The sequence below is a fragment of the Mercurialis annua genome, linkage group LG6, assembly GCF_937616625.2.
Source record: "Mercurialis annua linkage group LG6, ddMerAnnu1.2, whole genome shotgun sequence".
NCBI lineage: Eukaryota > Viridiplantae > Streptophyta > Magnoliopsida > Malpighiales > Euphorbiaceae > Mercurialis > Mercurialis annua.
The window spans coordinates 46,199,532-46,225,165 of record NC_065575.1 but is presented as its reverse complement, the minus strand read 5'-3'; the positions used below and the strand labels follow the sequence as shown (position 1 = coordinate 46,225,165).

At 29.8% G+C, this 25,634-nt stretch overlaps 3 protein-coding genes across 3 annotated transcripts; all 3 read right to left on the bottom strand.

The window, feature by feature from the left end:
• Positions 1-986: 986 nt before the first annotated feature.
• On the bottom strand, positions 987-1,599 carry LOC126654057 (putative lipid-binding protein At4g00165). Its single transcript, XM_050348100.2, has one exon. It carries the CDS (start codon positions 1,497-1,499, stop codon positions 1,104-1,106), a length of 396 nt encoding a protein of 131 aa, XP_050204057.1. The 5' UTR covers positions 1,500-1,599; the 3' UTR covers positions 987-1,103.
• A 5,089-nt stretch (positions 1,600-6,688) lies between these two features.
• Positions 6,689-10,202, bottom strand: LOC126654125 (vesicle-associated protein 1-3). Its single transcript, XM_050348190.2, has 8 exons — positions 9,961-10,202; positions 9,753-9,823; positions 9,591-9,672; positions 9,380-9,495; positions 9,134-9,295; positions 9,011-9,052; positions 8,163-8,240; positions 6,689-6,942 (listed from the first exon to the last, which is right to left on the bottom strand). The coding sequence occupies exons 1-8, from the start codon at positions 10,010-10,012 to the stop codon at positions 6,838-6,840; spliced, it is 708 nt and encodes a 235-aa protein (XP_050204147.1). The 5' UTR covers positions 10,013-10,202; the 3' UTR covers positions 6,689-6,837.
• An 8,822-nt stretch (positions 10,203-19,024) lies between these two features.
• LOC126688073 (protein RGF1 INDUCIBLE TRANSCRIPTION FACTOR 1) lies at positions 19,025-20,715 on the bottom strand. Its single transcript, XM_050382646.2, has 5 exons — positions 20,512-20,715; positions 20,262-20,441; positions 20,099-20,173; positions 19,767-19,907; positions 19,025-19,665 (listed from the first exon to the last, which is right to left on the bottom strand). The coding sequence occupies exons 1-5, from the start codon at positions 20,527-20,529 to the stop codon at positions 19,327-19,329; spliced, it is 753 nt and encodes a 250-aa protein (XP_050238603.1). The 5' UTR covers positions 20,530-20,715; the 3' UTR covers positions 19,025-19,326.
• Between the last annotated feature and the right edge of the window lie 4,919 nt (positions 20,716-25,634).

Below are 25,634 nucleotides of genomic sequence, written 5' to 3'. Positions count from 1 at the left end.
GTTTAGAAATAACCATGAACATATATATAAACTAAAGGATAAATCACTTTTTTTTTTTGAGAATAATGAAAATTTCATTAATAGAGAAATAAAAATACAACTTAATCAAATATTGAATATATCAATATATTCAAGAGGTACAATAATAGAACATCAGTAAAATAACAAAAAATCATATCTAATTTCTTCAATCGCCTTGACGGAGCTCTTTGAATGTGCAACTCGGCGATCCGTCCGCTCCACTCGAAGGTTATTTTAAACCACAAATCGACTCTTTGGTCTTTAAATGAGTCCGATTGAGAGAATATTAGAAATAAAATTTCTACTGATAGCACTTCAGATCTACGTTCCGTAGATCTGGAGTGCTATCAGTAGAAATATCCATCAAGGAAATAGCAAAACCCATAAAGGGTAAGAGTCAGAACTCCATTAAGGAAGACAAAACATACATAAAGGAAGAAAAAAAAAACCAACAGATCTCGGATCTGTGATTATTGACGTAAAATAAACTAAATACGAGATTTAAAGAGAAAACGAGAAGGTAGGGAGGTGATTTTGAACCAAACAATGGCCAAAATCACCTCCCTCTTGTTGCGGCTAGGGTTTCTGAAAAGAAAGAGAGAGTTTAGAGAGTTATAATTTTATTAGGATAAATCACTTATTAAATCCAAACCATTGCTACCTTATCGTTCAGACCAGTAATTTTAATTTTTATAAATATTTTCCATATCGAAATACTTGTTGCAATTATGTCCATTTTCAAATTGAAATTTAATTTTGCTCGAGTTCCATACACGTATTATCCCAAAATAACCCCTTATAAAAACCGTAAAAGCTTGTCGAAAATTAATATGTTAAATTCTTTTGCCTACCGGACAATACATGACATGTCACGAAAAAATTAAATTCAAACTTTAAAAATGGACATAAATGTAACAAACTCTTTCTGAGGACATAATTATAAAATTTAATAATTTTAGTCGCAATTAATAAAAAAACGCAAAACTTAAATTCCAAAAGTAATTTCACCAAAACTAAAATGTAAATTCAAGCAAGAGATACATAACAAATAAGAGCATGTGATAGATAGAAATATATAGGGTTCATGCACACTTGAAGCCTTGAGGAACTTCCTTGCCACAAGCACTTAGAAGCAAACTAATAGCCACCGGAACTTCAACTTTGACAACTCCGAGGACATTCGCCTTTATCGCAGTGCACAAGCACAATGCAGCTTCGAGATCGGCGAGACCCTTTATAAGTGTACAACATTCCTTGCTTGGTTTAGTCCCAATGACCTCATGCACCAGCCCTAACCAGCTTCCACATACCCCAAACTTTAGGGTATCTTTAGGGCATTTGCCCGGTGGTTTCGGGACGGTTGAAGGTTTGGATGGAGGAGGAGGGCATTTTGGTACATTGTGAGATGAAACGCAAGTGAAAAATAATAGATTAAGAAGGATTGCAAGAGATGCTGCTCTGGAAAAATTGAAAGCCATTGTTTATCAAATTTACGAATTTGGTAGCAGTTTTGTTATAGGATAGTTTTGGAAGAAAGAATGATTTGTACATTTATAGTAGATGATTGGCAAGTTAATTATTGTAGGTAGTAATGACCAGAACTAACTATATAGATTTTTTTAGCAATATTTGTGGATAAGGTCGATAATTTTATAACTCTCTCCGCCCCCAAATAATTGTCCACTTTGTTTTATCAATTTTATACCAAACACTTATTCGGTTCTAGTATAAAGCTACCAAATGTGGATTAAAATGGCGCCTTTTTTTAAAACGGTGTCAAAAAACGGAAATGTGCTATATAATACCATTGAAAGGATAGGATGTTCGAGTGCGATGGCGGTACAATATTTTAGAGGATGTGGTTAAATCACGCGTTGGACGCATCGGTCACCAATATTGTTGTGGTAGGTTTGTGTTAGAGCTAGATTTTTTTGGCAATAAATGAATGGAATAGACAAAAGAGAAAAAAAATCTTTGTGTATGTGGCTGATATGAGCCTTGTGTAATGCTCATCATCTGTTAGAAGATGAAGATAAAATGAACCATGGAAGTAAGGCCCCAGCTTACCCCAGGCTTAACCCTTCATCAATCAACACAGAAGGAATTGTCTTCTAAGTTCTATCTTCCAGCCTGGGTTACGGTACAGCACTTTCATTGCCATGTTGTCAAAAGGAATTTCCAAATCTATAATGAAAATATGTTTATCTATCATTGCACCCTTTCTTTCGGACTTGAAATCTAATACGGTCGAAATGTTATTAAAATTCAAAACTAAACTTGACTCGAACTGAAATTAAATTTCATTTTAAGAGTTCGAAGCTGGTAGAATAATGAATGATTGAATTTGATTCGGCTCAATTGGTCATCTGTATGCTCCAAGATTACATTTCAGTATAAAATGTAAATGTATTATTGTAAAGATGTATTATAAAATATTTAAATATACTTAAAAATTGATTAGATCCGTGAGTCGGTTGAACAATAGATCGTAATATTTAAACTCGACTTGACATTTGAAACGAGTAGCTCGTACTTGATTTGATAAGAATCAAATGGATTTTGAGTCTATTCAGTAACTTAGGAATGGACTCTATTCGGTTGCAAACATGTGCCAGACTAAATTATGGGCAGAAATGGTTGAATTGGTCAAGAAGTTTGAATATTATCCATTCTCATTGAAAAGTGATGTAAATAATTTGGAGGTTAAGTTTTGTCTTGGAAATCAAGTTACCTATACTATAAATTATTCCAAATAACCATCAAACTATGCATACCCATAATTAATAAACAGCTTAATAGATCAATTACGAACAGAGCAGCATGAAGCCAGCGGTGAGCTTTGTTTTTGGAACAATGTTTGGGGCGTTCATAACACGAACCATCGGACGTTGTCAGCACCACGGGTTACACGGAAAATGGCCTTGCCCTCGCCAAGCGCGGACCACTCCGAGTTCACCACCACCAACAACTCAACAGACAGTTACCTCACCGGCCGCCAATAATTAGTTATATGATTTTTGATGCCTGAAATTCAGTTTAGTCTAAATCCAAGTCTTTATAGTAATAACTTTTATTTCACTTGGTCTTTAACATGTATTTTATTCAAGTAGTCTTTTCTATTTTTTACATTTGTAATCCTTTTAAGGATGAAATTATGCCGTCGTTTACATTGGCATGGAATGGCGGCATTTCATGCCTATAAAGATTACATGTATATAAAATAAATAGTTAAAAAACTACTTAAATATAAAATATTTATTAAGCACCAAGTGAAATAAAATCTAGTAGTATGAGAGATGTAAGATGGTTTTAGTTTCTACTTTATTTATTTATTTGGTTTATGTAATTGAGCTGTTTTGTTGTAAAATATCAATTCTAAAGTGTGTTTGAATAATGTTCATGTATAATTTAAAATTTAAAAATTTAATTAGTTTTAAAGAAGTGTACTGGGTACTATATGTATAAGGTATACCCTTATTGTTATCTATTTATTTAAATATTATCAACATAAACTTTAATCAATCTATCTATATAATAATGAAAATATATCAAATATATAATAAATTCCTTATAATAGAATTAAATAATAAAGATAAATAAATAATAGTAATAAATATTTCATTTATAACTTAACAATTAAATCATTAAAAAATAAAACAAATTATTATGACGCCTCTGACATTTATCGTAAGTCATAACTTCGTTTTTTCTATTTAAAAATTAAAATATATGATCCTCTATTTTTATTTTTATTAATAATTTAATAATTCTGTTTATTTTTTTATGTTAGTAAGCCAAATGACTTGATTCATTAGGAAAGCCAAGATAGCTTACATCCTTCTCTCTAAAATTTATTCTCTCTCTTCTCTCTAAAAAAACTCTCATCTTCTTTTATTAGAATATGCCTAGAATGCTAATTCCTATTTGTATTAGAACTCTATTAATGAAGTGTTTAGAAGGAGGATAACTTTGTTATCATTGGGCAATTAGGAAGATATAATTCAATTTGGATTAGTACTCCTAATGCTACAAATAGATTATTCACTCACTATATATAGCCTACCTTATTCACCTTTTAGACAACACCAAAACCGAACACACAATGTAGACATTGATGTGAATAAGGGGAAAATGGGATGTGTGTGATGTGAGGAATATAAGTTAATTCTTACTCTTTTGGGTTACTTCTTGTAAAGAGAAACACTTTGTGGGTTATTCTTCTAAGAACATATTTACTAGAGATGTTCTCTATTTGGTGATTTTCCACCAATTTTGTAATCCTTTTGATGATTAGTGGATGGCTCGAATCTTTCGCCCGTGGATGTACGCTTTAAAGCAGAAACACGTAAATCTCTTGTGTTATTTATTATTTTGCTATATTATTGTTTGTTGATCAAATCCATAATTAAATACCTATCGAATGGTTTCGATTCCGCTGCGCATACCAATCCGGTTAAGAACTGTTCACGACAATTGGTACCAAAAATTCAACAATCGGTATCAATGTTACAACATCTTTACTTTTTTTTAGGGTGGGAGAAGATGATCTTTCCGGACCCATAATACTTATTATCAGAGATCTACTATTTCTTTCAATAAATCTTTGTTAAAATCTTAGTTTTAGTTTGGGTCTTTATCTTGTTCATCTTTGAAGAAATAATAAAGTCTTTTATATCCTCATTTGTTTATATTTTTTAGATCTTCAAGAACATTTAGTGTTTGTTTGAGCTTTAAATTCAAATTCTTGTAGATCTAAAAAATGGTGAGGTTATGGATCTATCTTTTTAGGATCTAAATGAAGATGGAGATCGAAAATAGTAGGCTTCAACGGATCAAGCGGTTCGACGGGCAAATCGAAAAAAGGAATCATCGAACTCCTGCTGAACGAAATCGTTGCGTTTAAGTTTTGGGACTCAAGTTTAGATTTTTCTCTATTTTTCCGATTTTTTATAGCTTGTATTTGAATTGTTGCTTATTATTTACTATCTTAAAAATTAAAAAGATCATATATATGATTTTTGTTATATGACTTTCACTTGTTGTAATTTAATCTTCATCAATGATTCTAACTTAGATCTTATAATACAAATTGAATACATTAAATCTTAGATCTTATAAAAATATAATTTATATTTATATTTATTTCAAAATTAAATTTAAGGGCTAAACTAAAGTTTAATTTTTTGAATAAATTTTTTTGACTTGCTTGAGTAACACCAAAAATGAACCAAAAGATTAAAATATTAAAGGAAATATAAGTGAAGAACCATACTGTTTGATTCAAATAGAAAAAACGAAACTAAAAATTATATCAAAGCAATTGTCTTAAAAGAAAATTATTAGATAAAAGAATTATAATGTTTGTTATATATATTAATTACTTATAATTTTTTAAAATAATGGTAATGTACCTAAAACAAACTAATTTCCTCAACTATTGTGCATTTTGAATACTCTCACATTCATTGAACATTGACCAACTGTAATTCCATTTTCAGCTATTCTATTATTTTTTTAATTTAGAACAATTCTTGATTTTTCTTTGTATTTAGAATTGTAGTTTCAGCTAGAGGTAAATGCTTTTGTAATGTCATCATAACATAAATTATAGATGAAACATAGTCCACTAGTTAGATTTTAGATAAACAATAAAAAAAATCAGCCATTAAAAGATTGTCCAAAATTTCTTGTGCAAGAAATGTAGAGTTGACCCGTGGAGGAGGAGTCACAAGTTGATACAACTTGTTGTGAAAGGAAACGACTCTTGGCAATTACGACAATGCAAGTTTAAGTGTTGCATATTTTTATCCTTCGTTTACTAAATTCTATTGATCTGAGTGAGCCAAAACAAACAAATATGGGCATAATAAGGAAAAGCTTCTTTTTCATCGTTGGAAATTTAAGCGGGATATACATAGCCCAAAACTATAACATCCCCAACATTAGAAAATTCGCGCAGCTACGCCTTGACATGGCCAAAACTGTTGAACAAAGATATCGCCGCACACCTACAGGTGAACGTGACAACAACAACAACGGCGATAATCGTGATGGTTCCCAGTAATTTTGTAATCAGTATGGTCCCTGGTTATGTCCCATGTCTAACCTTTTTAATTCTTTAGATTGTTGCTTATATAAGCTATGTTTTCTGTCCTCGTTCTATTGATAATGTATTTGATATTTTGCTTCTGGAATCTACAAGTCTCATTTTCCCCATCTCTTCATTTCAAAAAAGATTAATGTATTCATTATTTCGTTTCTGGAATCTACAAGTCTCATATTCCCCATCCCTTGTTTCAACAAAAAAAACTAATGAAATGACACGTAATGTGCTAACAAGAACTATGAAATTAGAAGTTCAAAGTTTGTTTATAGAACTAAGGATTTTCAACTAATTAATTTAGTCGGGGAGTTGATCAAGCCTAAATTGTGTTTTAGAGCAGGAATTTTGATTTGCTAGTGCAGGGGTAATTTTGGTAATTTCAGAATAGTACAAGACAATATTGATGTAGCAGAAATCTAATTGTTTTGACTTTTATCAGCAGAAAATGATCAATTCATGACAGAAACCATAAACTACCATCTATAACCACAGCCCCTAACTTCGATGTGCTATTGGACCAATCTAATCACCACTGGACCAATGGAGTTATTTTTCAAACATGTATAAGATGAATAACTTAAACTGCCAATACTACTTCAAATTATATTTTTACAAACTATAAGAAGAATTATAAAGTTTCAAAAACTATAAGTATGACTCTAAAATTTGAAGTCGCCACTCCAAGCTAAAAATATCAGTTGTATGATTTTTTTCTATGTACTTTTCAAAATATAGCCAATCAGTAAACCAACAAGGAGCACTAGGAATAATGAAAAAGTACCAGTACGCTTTTTGTTAACGTGCCTTTTCATCAGTTCCTGTTGCAACAAAAGAGCACGTCAACGGCAAGGGTTAGTATATTCAAAATGCACCAAGCATCAATCAAGACACTAACTATTTCATGCAACATATGTGCCACGTCAAGATGTAAAACACCTCTTACTTATGTGTTAACAAGTTCCCCCTTTTTTACTTGAAGATCAATAAAAGTCTAAAAAAGGACCCACATATTTATATTTGTGAGAGATATCTTGTATATTGACATGGCACGTCCATTGTATTGGACAATTTCTCCAAATAAATACACTGACAAAGCAAAATTTAGTTCCTAACTCTTTGCCTTGCATCTATCACAGGTAGAAGATACTTATAATTCATGAAGATCCTGTCATGAATGCATGTCTCATATGGCAGGTTTTATTAGTAGATGCACCCAGTGTTGTTTAAGGCGCAAGGCGCTCTCAAGGCGAGATAGCCATATATCGCCCGAGGCGAGAAGCGCTCGCCTTATCGAAGTAAGGCGCCTATACCTAAAAATATTAAATATATATATTTATATATATATATATAGTAAAAAAATCACTGGATTTGGGTCATTAGGATTTTGCATGTAGTTGTATTTCCATCCCGGATCCTTCTTCTTTTCAGTGGGTGTTGAACCATCAGTGCATGGTTGAGGTTGGCAATCCATGGCGTGAGAAGAAAGAATAAAAGGCTCTGCTTTTTACTTAACATATATTTTAATTTGAAGTTATTGTGTTTTACTTAATCCTAAACACTTAAATAGAAACTTGAATAGACTTTTAGACTTCCTAAAAGACTTTTAAATTTCCTAAGTTAAATCCATTTAAAGCATTAATTAAAGCATTAATTAAGGCATTAATTAAGGCTATCAAATAGGAATGTCTAGATTAGAGTAAAAGTCACCTAAAAAACGTGAAAAAACAAAAAAATTCAAAAAAGCGTGTTTTTTTCATATTCCAAGGGGAGCCAAGGCGAGCGCTTAAGCAAATAAAGCGCTCGCCTTACTGAAGGCGCCTCGACTGGAAGGTCTGGAGGCGCCATCAGTCTGTGGCGCCTCGCCTGAGCGCTTTAGGCGCTCAGGCGAGCGCTTTTAATAACACTGGATGCACCATCTAAGAAACAGTTCTAAACCTACTTATATAACAGGGTAACTCAATTTAAAAGCAAGAACAATTGATGCTCCCAGCTTTCATCAAAGTACTTATCAAACTTAATACAGTGAAATTACTCATACCAGTTCTTCACATAGCTGTTTATGTTGCTGCAATGCTAAAGCTTTCTCTTCAGTCAATCTTGATATCGTAGACCATACCTGAAAAGACCATAATATATACGATTAGAACAGAAAAAATTAGATAAGCAAGAAACCAACATAAACATGTAGCAATATAGAAAATAAATCAATATCATAAGGTGCTGATAAACCATATTTAACAATAATATTTTGGAACCTCCTCGGGAACTGAACCAAAATACTAGAATTCAATATTTGTTTGGCTTGTAAACATAACCTCTACTATAATAGACTCTTCAGAAGATACCACTAAGCTTTGTTATTCTACATGCAATTAATTAGATCTCTCAATAGCAATATGTCTACATCAGTTCAAACAGCTCACTGACATAGTGGCAAGTGACAGCCAACATGAAGCATTCAAGTTGGGCTGTTAGATCAACACCCTTCTCAAATATATAAATAAAAGAGCTCGGAAAAAATTCAATTCTAAATCCAATCACATTGTCAAGCAATATTCATGCAAGTTACAGCATCACAAACGCATTCGCAGGTTTTCGTGATCTTTGGAGATGAGTGCAGAGATTAGAAGATGCCAATTAGTTTTTATAACTGCAATTAAAAATTGAACCCCTGACCAATACAAGTACACAACACCATCAAAGATTCAAAGGACCGTAGTTCACAGCAGTTTATATAGTTAAGCATTAATGCTCATATTAGGAAACCATTAAAGAGCCTGAGCATATCAAAAATCTTTAACCAAAAGGCAGAGAGGTATAACAAATCTAGAAATCCACATGATCAAGATACTGAGACTATGCAAAAGAGGGCAAAAGGAAAGTCACCTCTGCAGATTTCTCTTTAGGCTCCTGTAAAGATCTCGATACCTGAATATTTATGCATAACATCAAATAATTATGCTGCCAACAATACTATTTTCATTCAGAGACAGTAACAAATATACTTACAGCTTCAAGCAACAAGGAATGCTGATCCCCATTCTCAAGTACAGAAGCAATTGGAGATAACCCTTCTTCAGGTTCTTCCGGGACAGGCGAGGGAGGGTTAGCAGGGATGTAAGTGACTCGCAATTTGAAATCCTCAACAACATTACCAACCTCCTTATTAAACTGTAAATTCAATAAAACACAATCACTACTGCAAAACAACAAGCGTAAACTCAATCTTCACGAGCTACCACAAAAACATCCCACCATATCCGCAGTTATATCTTTTGTCGTTGCACCATCAGGTACAGCAACACTCTGAAGAAGGAATTTATCCTTACACTGCATATCAGGTGGCGCCTCTTTTTGAGCTTGCATTGTAACTACAACAAACAAACAACCAATTCGAATTACGTTTATCCATTTGACCAAAATGATTATCTAATTAAAACATAACCGCAACTCATCAAATACAGACCTATAACATTGCAAGCCGCCCCGGGCAAAATAATGCAAGTATTGGGACGAACACAGTACTTCTTAGGGTTGGTTGTTTTAACCTAATCAACAGTGTTAAATAATCAAAATCAAAATGCACAATACTGATAAATTAAAATCAAGACAAGCTAATTAAAATTACCTTAAAAGCCACATATTTATCCGACTTGTTAATTAATTGAATAGAACATGCGCTCTGCTTCCTCAATTCAACTTCACCAAATTTCCGATGATAAACAAAAATTAAATCAAAATAAACCATTTAAATTAATTTAAAATGATATTTTACAGTCTACACTATTCTCCGGTGACCAAATTTCCGGGAAATTTAACATAAGAGAGGGACTTACATGGGAATTTGAGTTCTGAGGGTTGAACGTTGAGGAGATCTCCGGTGCTCATGGCTCTCTAGTTTTATAACCGCTTCAATTTTGAAATTTTTTAAGATTTTAAATCAATCTTTAGGTTTTTTTTAGTGGAACAAGTAGTAGTTATGTTTTTGAAAAGAATGAATAAAATTTAAAACGATTAGAAACATCAATCGCATCGGAGCGCCTTCTTCACTTTTTTTTTTCTTTTGTAATTTTTAAAGTTTTTCGAATTTGGTAAAGGAATTGTTGGACCAATACGCACCATTTTCTGTGAAGGAAAGTGGGTCCTCCCTCACTAGCCATTATTATGGGCCTAGTATCCGCTCAGGCCCGTCTTGAATCGGGTTGGGAACAAATCCGTAATAAATTCGATTTTTATGAGCATTTTTAAAGTTTTACATCATATACTCCATCCGTCCCGTTTAAGAAGGGACATATCCCATTTTTATTTGTCCCATCTAAGAAGGCCATATCGTGTTTTCTGTGCCAATTTATATTGAACTTCCACTTTTATCCCTTTAGTTATTTCAATATGCATTAAATGCAATTCAATTTACAATACATATATTCTATTATTAGAAAAAACCATACTAATTAATAGGAGTAGACATGACAAAATAAAATATTATCTTATTTTATTAATATTTGTGCAAAACTCATTTGTCCCTTCTTAAACGGGACGGAGGGAGTACATTTTTTATAGAAGTATGCAAAAATTTAATTTGAGCTCACATAAATATATTATATCAATTTAGTTTGAATAGTAAATATGAAATTTATATTGAGCAAGATTTTGTGGATGTTTATTTTATGTTTAAATCATATCCTATGTGACAATAAGCTGACAAATTATTTGATGCATGTTATCCAGCTTCCTTAAGAAGAAAAACACATCTAATAAAATTGGACAATAGAAAGATACGATTAAAGATGCACTAATTATACCAATGGGGTTGATTCAAGTGGTAAGCGGTTTGATACTACTTAAACAAAATCTCGGGTTTGAATCTTGTGGATGCAAAAAAATCCCACTGACAGACTCACCCATCATGTCAGGTGCGCGACACGAATCGGATCCGGATTAATCAGGACGAAACTCTGAAAATTGAATGAAAAAACCAAAAAAAATAGATGCACTAATTATATCCTTGGATTAAATTGGAGTTGCATTGTAGCAAGAGCCACTTCCCTCTTAATAAGAGATTTCAAGTTGAAGCCCTTATATGGGATTAAATTAAATATTGGAGAGTTTCAAGGTCACATTCGGCTCGGTCCAAATTAATCGAGACAGTAATTTGGACATTAGACAGGTATACAATTATTAAGAATTTATTTATCTTTTTTAACTTGTTTTTATGCAATATTGAGCATGACTAAAAAGTATATTTTTTTTTACTTAAAGATGAGTTGTTTTTTATTGATTCATGGCAGGATGTTGCACTAATTAGAGGAGGGAGAATACCAGTCTCTATATAAAATATAATTTGGCATGTCCACTGAATATTCAAATTAGTGGCTAAGCTTTATTTTTATTATTAATTTAATAGATTTCCTTATTGACTATTTATCAAATAGAATATTATCTAAAAATAATTACAAAATATACATATAACCTTAGTACCCTACACATTGATTTTCCTGTCAGAGTTTTCATATTTTACATGTTTATAAAAGACAAAAAAATCCCCAACATGGTTAGTAAATACAAAAATTACAACCAGAAAAACATTGCAGATATTGGGACATAATTTTGTTTGTTTAGCAGCAGCAAATTAATTAAAGAAGTGGATGATTTTACAAAATATTGAAGAGACTTGTACGTGGTCCCAAAAGGGTGTATAATTGAATTTGAAGACATTTGGGAGCAGAGGCAGGCTAAAAAATATGGTACAAATTTGTGTCCCCTCCGGTTATGGACATTACTAAAGCCAAATATTTTAACGTTCTTACTTATTTGCTGATTCATGCAGAAAATCCCACATCACTTCTCTTGTCTTTATTTCAGGTGTGTTTATATTATTCTTGTGATTCCAACAATATGAATTTGAGAAGTCTCTCTATTCACGTGTTCCTGAGGAGTAAGTAATCCATATCTATAATTTGTAGGCTAAATTTATTATCAGGTCATTAAACTATAGATCTTTTATTAACTGGTTTTTAAACTAAATTTTATCTCTTTTTAATATCAGAATTGAAGAAATACATGTGATTTCCGTTAGAAATTATGTTATTTATGTCACGTTTTTAAAAAAAAGTAGCTCGCCAAGTTTGGAGCGTGAATTGCACGCTTTTAATGGAATGACTTTTTGATATTTTTTACAAGTTTGGGGCTAAAAAGAAATAAAATTTAGTTTAGGGACTAATTAATTAAAGAACTAATAGTTAATATACCTAATAATGAGTTTATCCTAATTTATATTATTATTATACACTCAGTGACCAGAGAAGAGGTCGAAACAAAATAGTTATATAATATAAATATAATCGGGAGTAATAAATGATCCAAAAAATCAAAAATTGTCTGATCAAGAATGTGTGGGATGAGTTTGAATGAACTTGGGTGAGACACAACTAAATTTGACTCTTTTAAAGGAACTTCAAATTTGATCCATATCAACTCATGCACAATATTCACTAATCCAGTCGGTCTATGTATTTTATATCAACAAATATTGTCAAGAAGACAATAACAAAAAAAAATCAAAATTTGCCGATTAGACATGTACAGATTCGTAAGCCGAGTTTGGATGAATTTGGACTGGAGAAGACATAATGACAAGTTCAAGCCTTGTCTAGATCCAACTCGTGCGTAATTTTTACAAGCTAGCCTTATATATTATATTTATACGGATTTTGATTGAAGTTTTTGTATATATAAATAAGTTTATTACGAATTCATATCATATTTGAAATAAAAGAAGTGTTCAAATCTGCTTAAACATGACGGATATAGACGATCCAAGAATATGCGGGTCGAGTGGATACGCCGTCCAGTGATCGGATCTAATTAGAAAAAATAATTGTCCCATCCTACCAGATGTATATTTTCTACATTTGCTAATTTTGTGCCAAGGTCCTTTAATTTTACTAGTATACAATCAATAGGAATAGGGTTGAAGATAGTAAATGGAAGGATGAATTAAAGAGAGGAGCGATTGATAGTAGTTGTAATAATTTGTTGTCTCTTCAAAAGATTTGGTCTATGGATATGAAGGTCTTTTAAGGCTACTTGGTTGCCTTGGTCCCCCAAATCTGATTTATTTAATTTGTCTTCCCAATCCTTTTATTATGTGTAACTATCATGTACTTTTTCTCATAAAGGCTATTATATATTTTTACTCACTATATAACTTTGTATCTTTTTATAAGAAAAAGTTCTTTTCATTCGTGGGAAATTTCAAGCCTTAGGCTTCATTTTCCTTCATATGCCGACTCCAATTTCTGCAAAGAAATGTTCAATAATTATGCATCATAATAGAAAAACATCACGAGATTGCCCTATTTGATCATCGATTATGTAAAATTATATTTTATTTCAATTAAATTAAATTGATTTGGACTAGTTCTACATCAATATGTTACTACTCCCTTCATTTTTTTTAGTTGTCCATTTAGCAAAAATTGCACATATTAAGAAAGTGGGGTTTTTGTCTTAAATTATAGGAGTAAATACTCATATAACCCTATTATATAATAAATGCTTATGTAAATTGTTTCATAGAGTCATTTATTAGGGGAGGGATAAATTTGTAAGATAATAGCTAATGTTATCTTGAATTTTTAAGGGCTTAATTACTTAAAAACCACTCACCTTGTAACTTTTTTTCATTTATACCATGACCTAGGAAAATTTTCAATTGTACCCTATTTTTGATTTTTATGTTTCATCTCTACCCTAATGAGTTGAATTGACCTATTTTCTTTTAAAAAAGAGTTTAAATTAGTCCTTCATTTTTAACCTATATTCTAATAAAACGTTAATGTTAATCATTTATGTATCTTGTTTTTAATATTTTCATCTTTAAATTAATTAAATAATCAAAAAATTTACTCTTGGGGTACAAATGAAACATAAAAATCAAAAATAGGGTACAATTGAAAATTTTCCTAGGTCGTGGTATAAATGAAAAAAATTATAAAGTGAGTGATTTTTAAGTAATTAGGCCAATTTTTAAAAAGACAACTATTGATGGAAAAATACATTTATCTAAAATGACAACTAAAAAAATGATGGGAGTAATATTTAATGGGAAAATCTATTTGGCCCGAATTATGTGGACATAAAATGGCCCGAAAGAGGACAATATAATTAAAAATACAGCCAAGGTTATCTCTGCAAAAAACAGCAAATATTAATTGTTTTATTTTCTCTTTGATAATTAATAGGTTATTAAAGATGCATAAGATAATGGGACTAACTGCCATTTGGACTCCTTTTTTAATTATGACGTGGAACTCACATTAATAGATAACCTATGTCTTTCTTCCACAAAAAATAACCTATACTTTCTTATTATATCATATCATTGAATATAGGCATACATAATCCAATTTTTTCTTTTTAATTTTTGTTTAGAAGATAATGGTAAATAAAATTATCTTTATATATGTTGGAATAAATTATTAATATTAAAATAATTAATTAAATGATATTTTATAAAAAAATTATATAATTGAAAATGTAGGCATAAATATATAATAGTACGAATTAAAATACAAGCTTTTGTTTAATCATATACTATATAGAAAATAATTTTTTTAGCTGAATCAAATTAAAATATTTATTGAAAACAAAAACTAATAAAATTTTATAAAATTTTGTCAGCCAACTTTGGTCAGGAGTTAAATAATTATAAAATAATTCTATAAAATCAAATAAAAATAATTTAAAAATAATAATCACAATTAAAAGAATCGATACTAGTATGTAAGTGGCAAGTGAAGTGTTGGTTTTCGATGTAAATGTCTATTATAAAATATAATACATACACATGTTTTTATATATAATATCTGATTATTTAACAAATTTTTTTATATAAATTTGTGTACGATATAAAATTGATAAATAATTTATTGTGAATCCTTTAGTCTAATAATTTAATAATAGTTGATGAGATCATTTCCAAATTATTAATTTAAAAACAATATACAAAAATAAAAAAATTTATAAAAGTAATTCATATTAAGTTGACTAGTTTTATTTTTTTCGATCGATAATATTTATCGTATTTGACTATTTAACATAAATTGAAAACAAAAAATGTTTGTGAACTTGAGGGAATACATAACTTAAATAAATTGCGCCTAACCCGAGCTACATCAAGCTTGAACTGGGATGCATTATGCAAGTTTGAACAGAAACTCGAACGAGTTTAAATTTTCAAGCTCAAACTCGAGTTCATATAACATCCGAGCTGTCAAACTCGAATAATATCTTAGCAACTTGAGGTCGAGCTCGACATGATTTCAATAAAAAAATTCTTGATAAAGCCGCAATATCTATAGAAAGAAAATACGATTGTCCAAATTGTACATCTAAAAAGGACATATCTATAGACCCAAAACTCTCTTAATTTAAATCAAGTATTCCCAAATTTGTACACCTCAAAATGCGAACTTATTTGATCCCAAACCGCATAATTGAAGCCCTAATTGACTAATTGACTTATTTGACCCCGAAAATACAAGTTTTGGATTTAATTGATCCAAATAGTTAAAATGAATTTATTTGACACCGAGACACTAGTTTGAGAACTACGTTGACTCTTTATTCAAATATACATTTTTATTTTCGTTTTGACCACATATTTCAAGCTAAATTTTTTAGCTGAATTATATTCTAATAATTTATTAAAAATAAAAATTAATAAAATTTAGTAAATTTTATTAAGAGTTAAAAAAGTAGCTCTTTACATTTAAAAGAATTCATATTAGTACGCAGATATTAGCTGAAGTGTCAATTTTTTTTAAAGTATGCATATAATCAAAATAAAAAATTACATTATTTTTGGCTAACATGAGTTATCGGATTATATTTAATTTTAAAATATTTACAAATATAAGATTATTTATGTGAATAATTCATATTAAATCCGCTAGTTTTACATGATTAAAGTGGGCCGAGTTTAATTCGAGTTACATCAAAGTGTGTTATACAAGTTTGATCTCGAATTTGAATGAGTTTTAATTTTTTCGAGCTCGAGCTCGAGTAACATTCGAGAAGTCGAGTTCGAATAACTTATGAGATATCCGAGTTCGAGCTTGTCTCAATTTTAATAATAATAATTATCAAAATAATCTTATGCTATGTATTTAATTTTTTTTAACTAAATATGACAATACACACTTAAATTTAGAAGAAATATAATAAAAAGTAAATTAATTAATTGAAGTCAACAAATAGTAATATACACTGTAATTTTTATTAAGTATCACGCATATAATATAATGAAAGTAGTTTGTCATGGTTAGTAGTTTTAATTTTAATTTAATAATCTAGTCTTGGAAATAGTTTATTATTTATAGTCACAGAGATTAATTGCAGTGGAAATGAAAATTTACTTGTATTGGAAATCTAAGTGTTAATTGCTCTTTTCATCAAAGAATATAACGAGGTTATTATGCAAACAGTTCCTATATCGGTCCTTACTTGCAAATAAAAATAATATTCTGTCCATTTTGTGTCCATTTTTTTCGGGCCAAATAGCAGTGCCCATATTTAATGATTGTCATGAGAAAAACATATTTAGTTCTACATCAATATGATAATATTTAAAATGGCTACCAATTTTGTCTCTATTGACTATTGTGCCCTATGAAACAATAAAAGAATAAATGATTTGAAAGGCTAAAACAGGCACTATGTACGTGCGATCGCAGCATCCAAATCACTGTAAGCATTTTCTGAAATAAGTTGACAATTTATCATTTCCATTCCTTCAGACACTCAAAACAATAGCCACCATTTTGAATTGCACGATTTTTGATGAAGAAAATTTATAAAAAAATTAAAATTATAAAAATTTGTAAATTTTAAAAATCTATCATCTATCATTTTAAATTAGTCATATTTTATTACGAGTGATGAGTTGTTTTACTGTTTACAAATTGTTTTCATATTAAATTCTAATAATGAAAATTTTAAATACATACTAAGTGATCCAAATATCATTAATTTGACTCAAATTTGATTATATGTGAGTGGAATTTCTGAAACTAACAATAACTTTTGTAAAATGCATTTCTTATTTCAAATATAATTATCATTGATGATCAAGTTTGGTTGGGTTGTATATTTACATCCAAATTTATACTATCTCAAAATTATTTGCTGTGTAGAGAGGAATGACTGATATATACATAATAATGTTATTTATAATTCAATTTATTCGTTAGTCCTATAAATGATTATTAAAATAAAAGAGTAATACAAATAAGAATATATGTTAGTGCTTTAGTCTTTGATTATACAACTAATTTTATTTTTACTAGACCTCAGCGTTTTTCTTAGCAAAGTAGAGCTAGTTAAGATAAAAAAAAAATTAAAAACATTGAAATTTCAAACATCGATAGAATAATTATACTCCCTCCGGTTCACTAATATTTGTCGCATTTGGATTTGGCACAAAAACTAAGAAAATACTTAATATGTCTTAATTTGTAAACACTTTTACTAAGTTAACCCTACATTGAAACTTGTTTACATTTATGACTACAATTTCCATTTGTTTATTGTATTTTTTCAATAAATTAATGGAGGGCAAACATAGAAAAATAGCAATTAATGCTCTCTTGATATTGTAACATGACATGTATTATGGATCAAAAAAAATTCTCAAATGCGACAAATATTATGAACCGGAGAGAGTAATTATGATAATCTAATTTTGAATTATTTGCATATTAAATTCTGATCATTTTTTGAAATTTGTCATTTTATAGTAGCTTTTATTTTTCGACGACACTATCTATACAAAACGACTCTGCTTTAGTATATATTGCATAGCTTTATATTTCATCAAATATTAAAATATACTATAAAATACCAAATGTAAAAACGATGAAACGTGTGATAAACAATATATTTAAATTGCTATAGCATAAAAAGTCATAATTCAATATACAAATAACCTTTTTATTTTTGAAGAGAATTGACATATTGTTATAAATAAAAGGGTCAGTTGAAAATGCATACACAAATTTTATCCTAATTTGCAATTACAATATAAACTCTGAAATTTGACAATGTCAGTAACCAATTTTTTTTTTTTTGGCAAATTGGTACACCAACCAATCATGCAATGACACATGGCGGTATATTACAATATCCACATTAGTGTTTTTCGTGTTTGGTGTATCGATTTGTCAAAAATGTAAAGTTGGTTATTAACATTGCCAAGTTTCAAAGTTTATGTTAATTGCAAATTAGGATAAAGTTCGTGTATGAATTTGCAATTAACCCTAAATAAAATAAATAGAAAAAGAGGGTAGTCTTAAACATATAATTATGACATCAATTTTTTCATTTTCTAAATCTCAATTTTATTTTGTAACAATAGAATTATTGTCACCATACAAGTTTTTGATTTTTTATTTATTTAAGCACAATCTTCAAAACATCCCAATTCAGTTTGCGTTCTATGTTTTAATTTTTGTAAAAATGATGTTATTTTTTGTTGTATGAATGACCAAAACGACATCACATTAAACATTTATACTATATGTCACATAATGAAAATTTAAATATTAGGTGAGATGTTTTAAAATTATGCTTATCGAAAAAAAACACACGAAAGATTATGACATATGGAGCCACGAACCCGTAACAATACGATGACTATAGAAACTCTTACGAATGACTATTTTTACGAGTCAATAATTGACTTGAAATAACACGCTCATTATTAACGAAAATTATTTTTTCTTGTTCTTTTTATAGTCATTTTTTAACATTTATTCTTAAATTACAAAATTTAAAAACTTAGTAAGATTAATGAATTATAAATAAACACAACAACATGGACTAATAGAAAAAGTTAGAAAATTCAAAAGAAAGAGAGATTATTGAAGATAATAAACCCATCAATCAAAGAAAGAAAAGGCAACTAAAACAGGGTCCTGTCCTATCCTCTCCTCACTATTAATTTACTGTAACTCTGTAAAAGAAATCCCTAAAAAAGAAGCCATTCAATGATGATTTGATTTTCGATTTGCCAGACTCAAACCCACTCAATTTCAGGGACTTATGTGAGAGAATGTCTTTCACAAAAATTACCATATATTATCCCCAAATTACCCTTCTATTAACATTCTAAATTACCAATTCTACCCCCTCACCGTCGTAATTCAATACAGCGGAGCCCGGTTCGGCGTCTTCTTTCTCCGATTCATGAAATTACCCGATATTTCAGTTATTCGTGGAAAAATCGGTCTACAAGCCGATAAGCTGCTTCTTTTCTTTCTGACAACCTCCGTCGTAGCGGTGCAAGCGAGAGTCCTGCACTCAACTTCACCGCACCCGCCGGAGCTAGACGACGTCCGGGTCGAAGCGGCCGGTTCAAGAACCGTATCGGGTGTCATCAAACCGTCTTCTGAAGAACCCGGTTCGGGTAAAGACAAGAACTTACAATCGAATAGAAAATTTGACAGCCCAATTGCACCTTTTCTTCTAACCACATGATCAACCTGAAATAATTTTGTACACAATCATTAATCAAACCGAGAGGAACCCATTAAAAATTAAATGATTATAAAAAATGGGTAATCGACAGAATTATGATTAAAACCTTGCAAGAAAGTGAACAGAAAAGATATGGGTCTTGCAAACTTCGCTCGCAAGTTCTGCAAATATTGCCGGAGACTTTGAATTGCCGTGTTTGGGGTCGTGGGTTTATGAAAATTACCTTGGCACTGTTAGTTGTGTAAGACTGCAGGAGAAATAACAAATTAATTCTAACCAAAAAAAAGTAAAATAAGTAATCTTTAATTAACGTATGAATTCCAAAAGAAGAAAGTTTTAAACATGGGTGGTCCTAATTTTCTGAATTTTAATTACAAACTCGACTACAGAAATTTTAATTTATCATTCATAATTAACATTTAAAATTCAATTACTTACTTGAACAGAAGCACAGTCGAATAATTTGTGAGCATCGCTCATTCTAATAACATCATGATACACGTATCTTCTTATCTGAAAACCAAAACAAAATTCTCTGAATTTATTTTTTGAGGTGAAAAATCGAAGGACTTCAGCGTAAACTAATGAAAAATTGAGGAACCTGCAAGAGTCTGTGAGAGCTGTGAGGAGACAAACAGTGAGGGCAAATACTGATGCAACAGTCCAAGCAAAAGATATTTTTTTCATTTTTCTTAGCGTCTTCATGAATTACACAAGCGTTAAAGAATTTTTCCGAGAGTAAAACTTGAAGCCAGTAAGGCAATGGATTTGAAGAATCAAGCTGCATGTACTAGAATTCGATTAAAACATGAGAAAAATGGATTAAAATTTAGAGCAATTAAGTAATTTACCATGGTTTCTTGATTCATTCTGGTTCTTGGAGATGAAATTTGAAGAGGGTATATAAAGATAGTGGTGAAGGGAAATGTAATGGGAGAGTAAGAGAGAGAGAGGAACGGCGCCTGGCAATTGATGCTGCTGCTGCTGCTACTGGTGTAGTGTTACTGTTACCAATGAAAGAACAGGAGAGAGAGAGAAATATAGAGAGGCTGAGGCTGGGCTCATTAAAGAATTGAGAGTTTGTGTGGATATTTGTCTTAATAAAGTTTTATTTGATCCCTCTAATTTAATAAAATTATAAAATAGTAAGTTAATAATTTTGGCAAAAATATTCATTTTTATCTTTTTTATTAATTCATACTATTTTTTTCTTATTAAACTAAGTTAGATTATGATAATAAATTAATTCAAATTTTTTATTGAAAGTTATTTAACACCATTTGAATTTAAAAATTTAAGATGAATACAATTTATGAATTTTGCATAATTTATAAGTTTCACCTAATTATTTAGTATGAAAAATATTATAATAATTCAGTTGATATAATTCATCGTGTTTTAAACATTTTCATTAGAAATCTCACATCTTAAATAATGAAATATATTATTTTTACAAAATTATGGATTATTTTAAAAATAGCTATATAAACCTATTGATTTTATATATAATTCAAACGGTAAAATTTGTAAACGTATAATTTTTATTTTTTAAGAGTTTTAAAATTCCAAAATTTAATACTATTAAACTTTTTAAATTTTTAAAATTATCAATTCAAGTGGTATCCTTTTTTTTTTACATTTCATTTTTAATAAAAGTTTTTTAAAGTTTTGTGTTAAATTAGAGGGGTCAAATGAAACTTGTTGATATTTGTGTCATGTATGTACACCGCACTCTACTACTATAGGTAAGGTTGGAGTTTGTAAAAATGGAAGAGAAAGACAAAATGTTAACATAGCAAAGGAAAATCATAAAAAATTGAATAAAATTAGATGAAAATAAAAATACCCTTTTTAAAGTTTTGGTGTTTACTAAGCGCCCATGCCCCCAAAACCCTAACCAAATGGTTCACTGTAAATGGCTGGCTAGGGTTCCTCCTCCAATTCTCTTTCCTCTGTAGTAAGTGCTAAATGACAAGACTAAAAAACAGCAACTTTTCTCAGTTCTCGGTGGAAAACGGTAAAAAAGGGTCCGCAAGTGGCAATTTGACCGTTTTTTAATACAAATAATTCATTTTAATAACCAAATTCATATTTTGATTCATAAAAAAAGAATGATTCTAACCGGATTCTTCTGTGTCATGATGTCAAACCAGGACCTTGAAAAGTTGTGTATTCATGGAACAAATTGGATTTTAATTTTTGGTTTACTGGTTTTTATGTACTTTTTCACCATTGGAACAGTAATTTAGGTGAGGAGATGAGTAAATGTTATCTATAAGTTTAGTGCAGTTTTCTGGTTTTTAATTCATTGGGAAATAACATAAACTTGAGGTCAATTATAGGTAGCCATATTAATACTCTGGTTATTTCAAAGCTTTTTACAGATAATTGCCACTCAATTCAATTTACAGTGTCACTCTTAAATCAAAGATAGTAGTATATGATTGATGAAAGTTGTATATAATTACTTGGACTGAGATTTTGGTGTTGCCTTCAATTGGCTTTCGAGATAATTGATTTTCAAAATGCCTAAACTATCACGTTATTTCAGTTTTATGATCAAATTTTCGGACGAAAGATAACTAATTTTTGTATATTTTTATTTGAAAATTTATCATATGGTATAATTTATTTCAGCATAATTTTTTTTACCAAATAATAGATACATCATAAAATTTCCGCTAAAAATAAGTAAAAATCGGTTGTGACATTTGTAGAATGGCCGAAAAATGAACCATAATCTGATCATTAAAATGAAATAAGACGATAGTTTGGGTATGAGAATAAATTAGGGTTTTACTATTCACCGCCCAAAATTACTATCCACCGTCCAGCTTTTTACCAAGATACCCCTAAATCATTTTTAGTTTTTTTTAAAAAACTCAATCCTCTCAACTCAACTAAAAACCCAACGATATCCGAACTGATTTATAATAAAAATGTTAGAATCGACTAAAAATAGAAAACAAAAATTTCTAATAATTAATCGGTTCTTAATTTTTTCGTTTTAAATTTTTTGATTTTTTTTAATTTTATTTAATGGCCATCGCCCTGAGGTGGCGATGGCCTAATGTGCCATCGCCATCTCAGGGCGATGGTCCAGAAGGACAGGGACAACATCGTCATCTCATGGCGATGGCCCATTAAAAAAATTTAAAAAATTTAAAAAACGTTTTAAACCGATTAATATTAGAAGTTTTCGTTCTTTATTTTTAGTCGATTCAAACATTTTTATTATAAATCCGCTCGGATATTCGTTGGGTTTTTAGTTGAGTTGAGAGGATTGAGTTTTTTTTTTAAACTGAAAATAGATTAGGGGTATCTTAGTAAAAAATTGGACGGTGGATAGTAATTTTGGGCGGCAAATAGTAGTCTACGTAAATTATTATGACTTTCGGTTGCAAAATTTTATAATTGGGGCTGAGTATAATTTTTTTGAAAGTAAGTTGGAAATATTAGTTTTGGTTGAAGAGGCTGATTTTGGTAATTTATGGGGGCAGAAACAGAACCGTACGAATTAGCGAAGAGGAGCAGCAGTATAGGGCAGGTCTGAGCAAAGCAGCTGAGCAGCCCACATCCAAGCATGCCTCTCACTTCCTATTAGGCCACCCTCACCCATATGTAATGGTGTGCAATATTGTATAACCGTATTAGCCTATCAATTCAAATCCAGATTTTTGTTTAGTTTATTTTTTTTATTAATTTGGTTTGGTAATTGTTACCTTTTTTTGAAATGTTTACTAAGTTCGATTAGATTTTTTATTTGTTTTTTTTTTTAATTAAGCCAACTAAATTAATCAAATTATGGAATAATATAAAAATGTTATTTTGAAAGTTTAAGGTGTTACTGTCATTATTATAGGATTTAAATTTCAATTTGTACCTCTTTTCTTTTACATGACTAAAATTTAAAATCTAATTGTGTTAGTTGTTAAGTTAGCAAACTATTAGTTACACTAAGCTGAGACTTTAAAAATATATTTTGAGAGTCTAGCCACCCAAACTGACTCTCATTAACATTAATTTATCTCTTCAATTTATATGTAATAAGATTTGATTATATATTTTTTTTGCCAAAGATAGAGTACGGCTCTTGGAGTCTCAGTTTGTTAGTTGTTAGTTACAGAGGTAGGGATCGAACCCATAACCTCTTGATGCACTTGGAGACGCCTTAACCATCTAGGCTAGGCCCACACCGGCGAGATTTGATTATATAATAAACTGAAATAAGCAATCGGATTAAATATATTTTGACTACGGTTCAGTAAAATTTAAATAACCCAACAAATCATACACACTAAGATTACCTAACATTTCAACAAGTGGTTATTAACAAACATATATAATTTAACAAATGTTTTTTTTCCTTGAATTTTGCATAAAATATCATGTTAAGATAAATTTATGATTTTAGATAAAAACACATATAAATTGATAAATTTGGCTCATTTTACCTCTTGAGTTGAAGTCTATAAAAAATAATTGGAGCATTATGTATAAATTGGAGCGGAAGTGATATAAAACTATTGAACAATATGAAACTTGAGGAGTAACATGAACCATAACTTCAAATTTGGGAATGTTTTCTTTAAAATGCCAATTTTAAAGATGTTTTTGCTCAAAGTCATGATTTGGACTTCTGTTAAAATTTTGTACCAAGTTGAAGGGAGAAAATAAACCTTTGTCATATGGGTTATAATTTTGGCCAAATTGTCTTATTGCTCTAATTTTATTTTTCATAGTGTTTAGTTTATCAGTTTACACTAACTCACACAACAGTTTTTCTTTAATCCTTTTAGTCGAGGAGAGTTGTCAAAATTGTGCACAATTCAACTCTAAAATTTAAAGTTTAAAATTCGATTCCGATTCGATTCTAATTGAGTTTTATTTAAAGAGTTATAGCTGTCTTATTGCTCTAATTTCATTTTTCATAGTGTTTAGTTTATCAGTTTACAGTATGTCAAACAAACAGTTTTTCTTTTATCCTTTTAATCGAGGAGAGTTGTCAAATTTGTGCACGATTTAACTCTAAAATTTAAAGTTCAAAATTCGATTCCGATTCGATTCTAATTGAGTTTTATTTAAAGAGTTATAGCTCTAAATTGTTGTGATAATTAAGACTCAGTACAAGCGCTGGACATCAAATTAAGGGCGTGGGTTCAATCTCCCACAAACGCTATCCCTCCCCAATTATAAAAAAAAATATTTTTTAACTTAATTTTTAACATAAAAAGTTACGACAATATTGTAAATCTATACTATATATAAAAGTACGGATGGGGGGGACATGCAAATTTACTGAATAATCCTTTTCAGTTCACTATTAAATAAAAGTTTTATGGTCATTAACTAGTTAGTTATTTAATTAATCACTATTGTAATTAAAGTCCTAATTAGAATAGGTAGCTAAATTATCTCCAATTTAGTTTTTAGTATGTAAAAAATAACTAAATTTTCTCCAAATTAATAGAAATACCTATCTTTTAGTTTGATTGAACTACAAAATTAAAATACTGTATTTGGTAAATATAATATTATTTAAATGTATATCTTATTATTTTAAAGATATTATTAATAAAATTAAGTTAATTATTTAATTATGGTTATTATAAAACTAAAAGAAGAATAAATTCAGTATGGAAAAATATTTTATAACCGAATATATTATATTTATTTTTACAATAACTTTTAACTAATTTAATATTAATTATAAATAAAAAATTGATATAATTATAATAAATTTACTAATATATGCATTGACGAGTTACGTTACGAGCCACGTGTATAGCACGTAATGCAAAACTAGTATGTATAAATATAGATACTATATATTAATTACTTGAAGTTCTATTAGACTTACTAGTTTAATAAGCAGAATATTTTAATGTTCGAATGCGATCTAATAATTAATTTAAATAGCTCAAACTTAAAGTCGACTCGATCAATATCCAATCAATTAAAATATTGATTGAAT

Excerpts from the sequence above, each read along its gene's own strand:
- LOC126654057 (XM_050348100.2), bottom strand. The coding sequence starts at position 1,499 with ATGGCTTTCAATTTTTCCAGAGCAGCATCTCTTGCAATCCTTCTTAAT.
- LOC126654125 (XM_050348190.2), bottom strand. The coding sequence starts at position 10,012 with ATGAGCACCGGAGATCTCCTCAACGTTCAACCCTCAGAACTCAAATTC. Across the intron at positions 9,824-9,960 it reads CTCAGAACTCAAATTCCCAT|TTGAATTGAGGAAGCAGAGC; the intron begins GTAAGTCCCTCT and ends AATTTGGTGAAG. Across the intron at positions 9,673-9,752 it reads ATAAATATGTGGCTTTTAAG|GTTAAAACAACCAACCCTAA; the intron begins GTAATTTTAATT and ends ACTGTTGATTAG.
- LOC126688073 (XM_050382646.2), bottom strand. Across the intron at positions 19,908-20,098 it reads TCGACTGTGCTTCTGTTCAA|TCTTACACAACTAACAGTGC; the intron begins GTAAGTAATTGA and ends TTTCTCCTGCAG. Across the intron at positions 19,666-19,766 it reads TCTGTTCACTTTCTTGCAAG|GTTGATCATGTGGTTAGAAG; the intron begins GTTTTAATCATA and ends AAATTATTTCAG.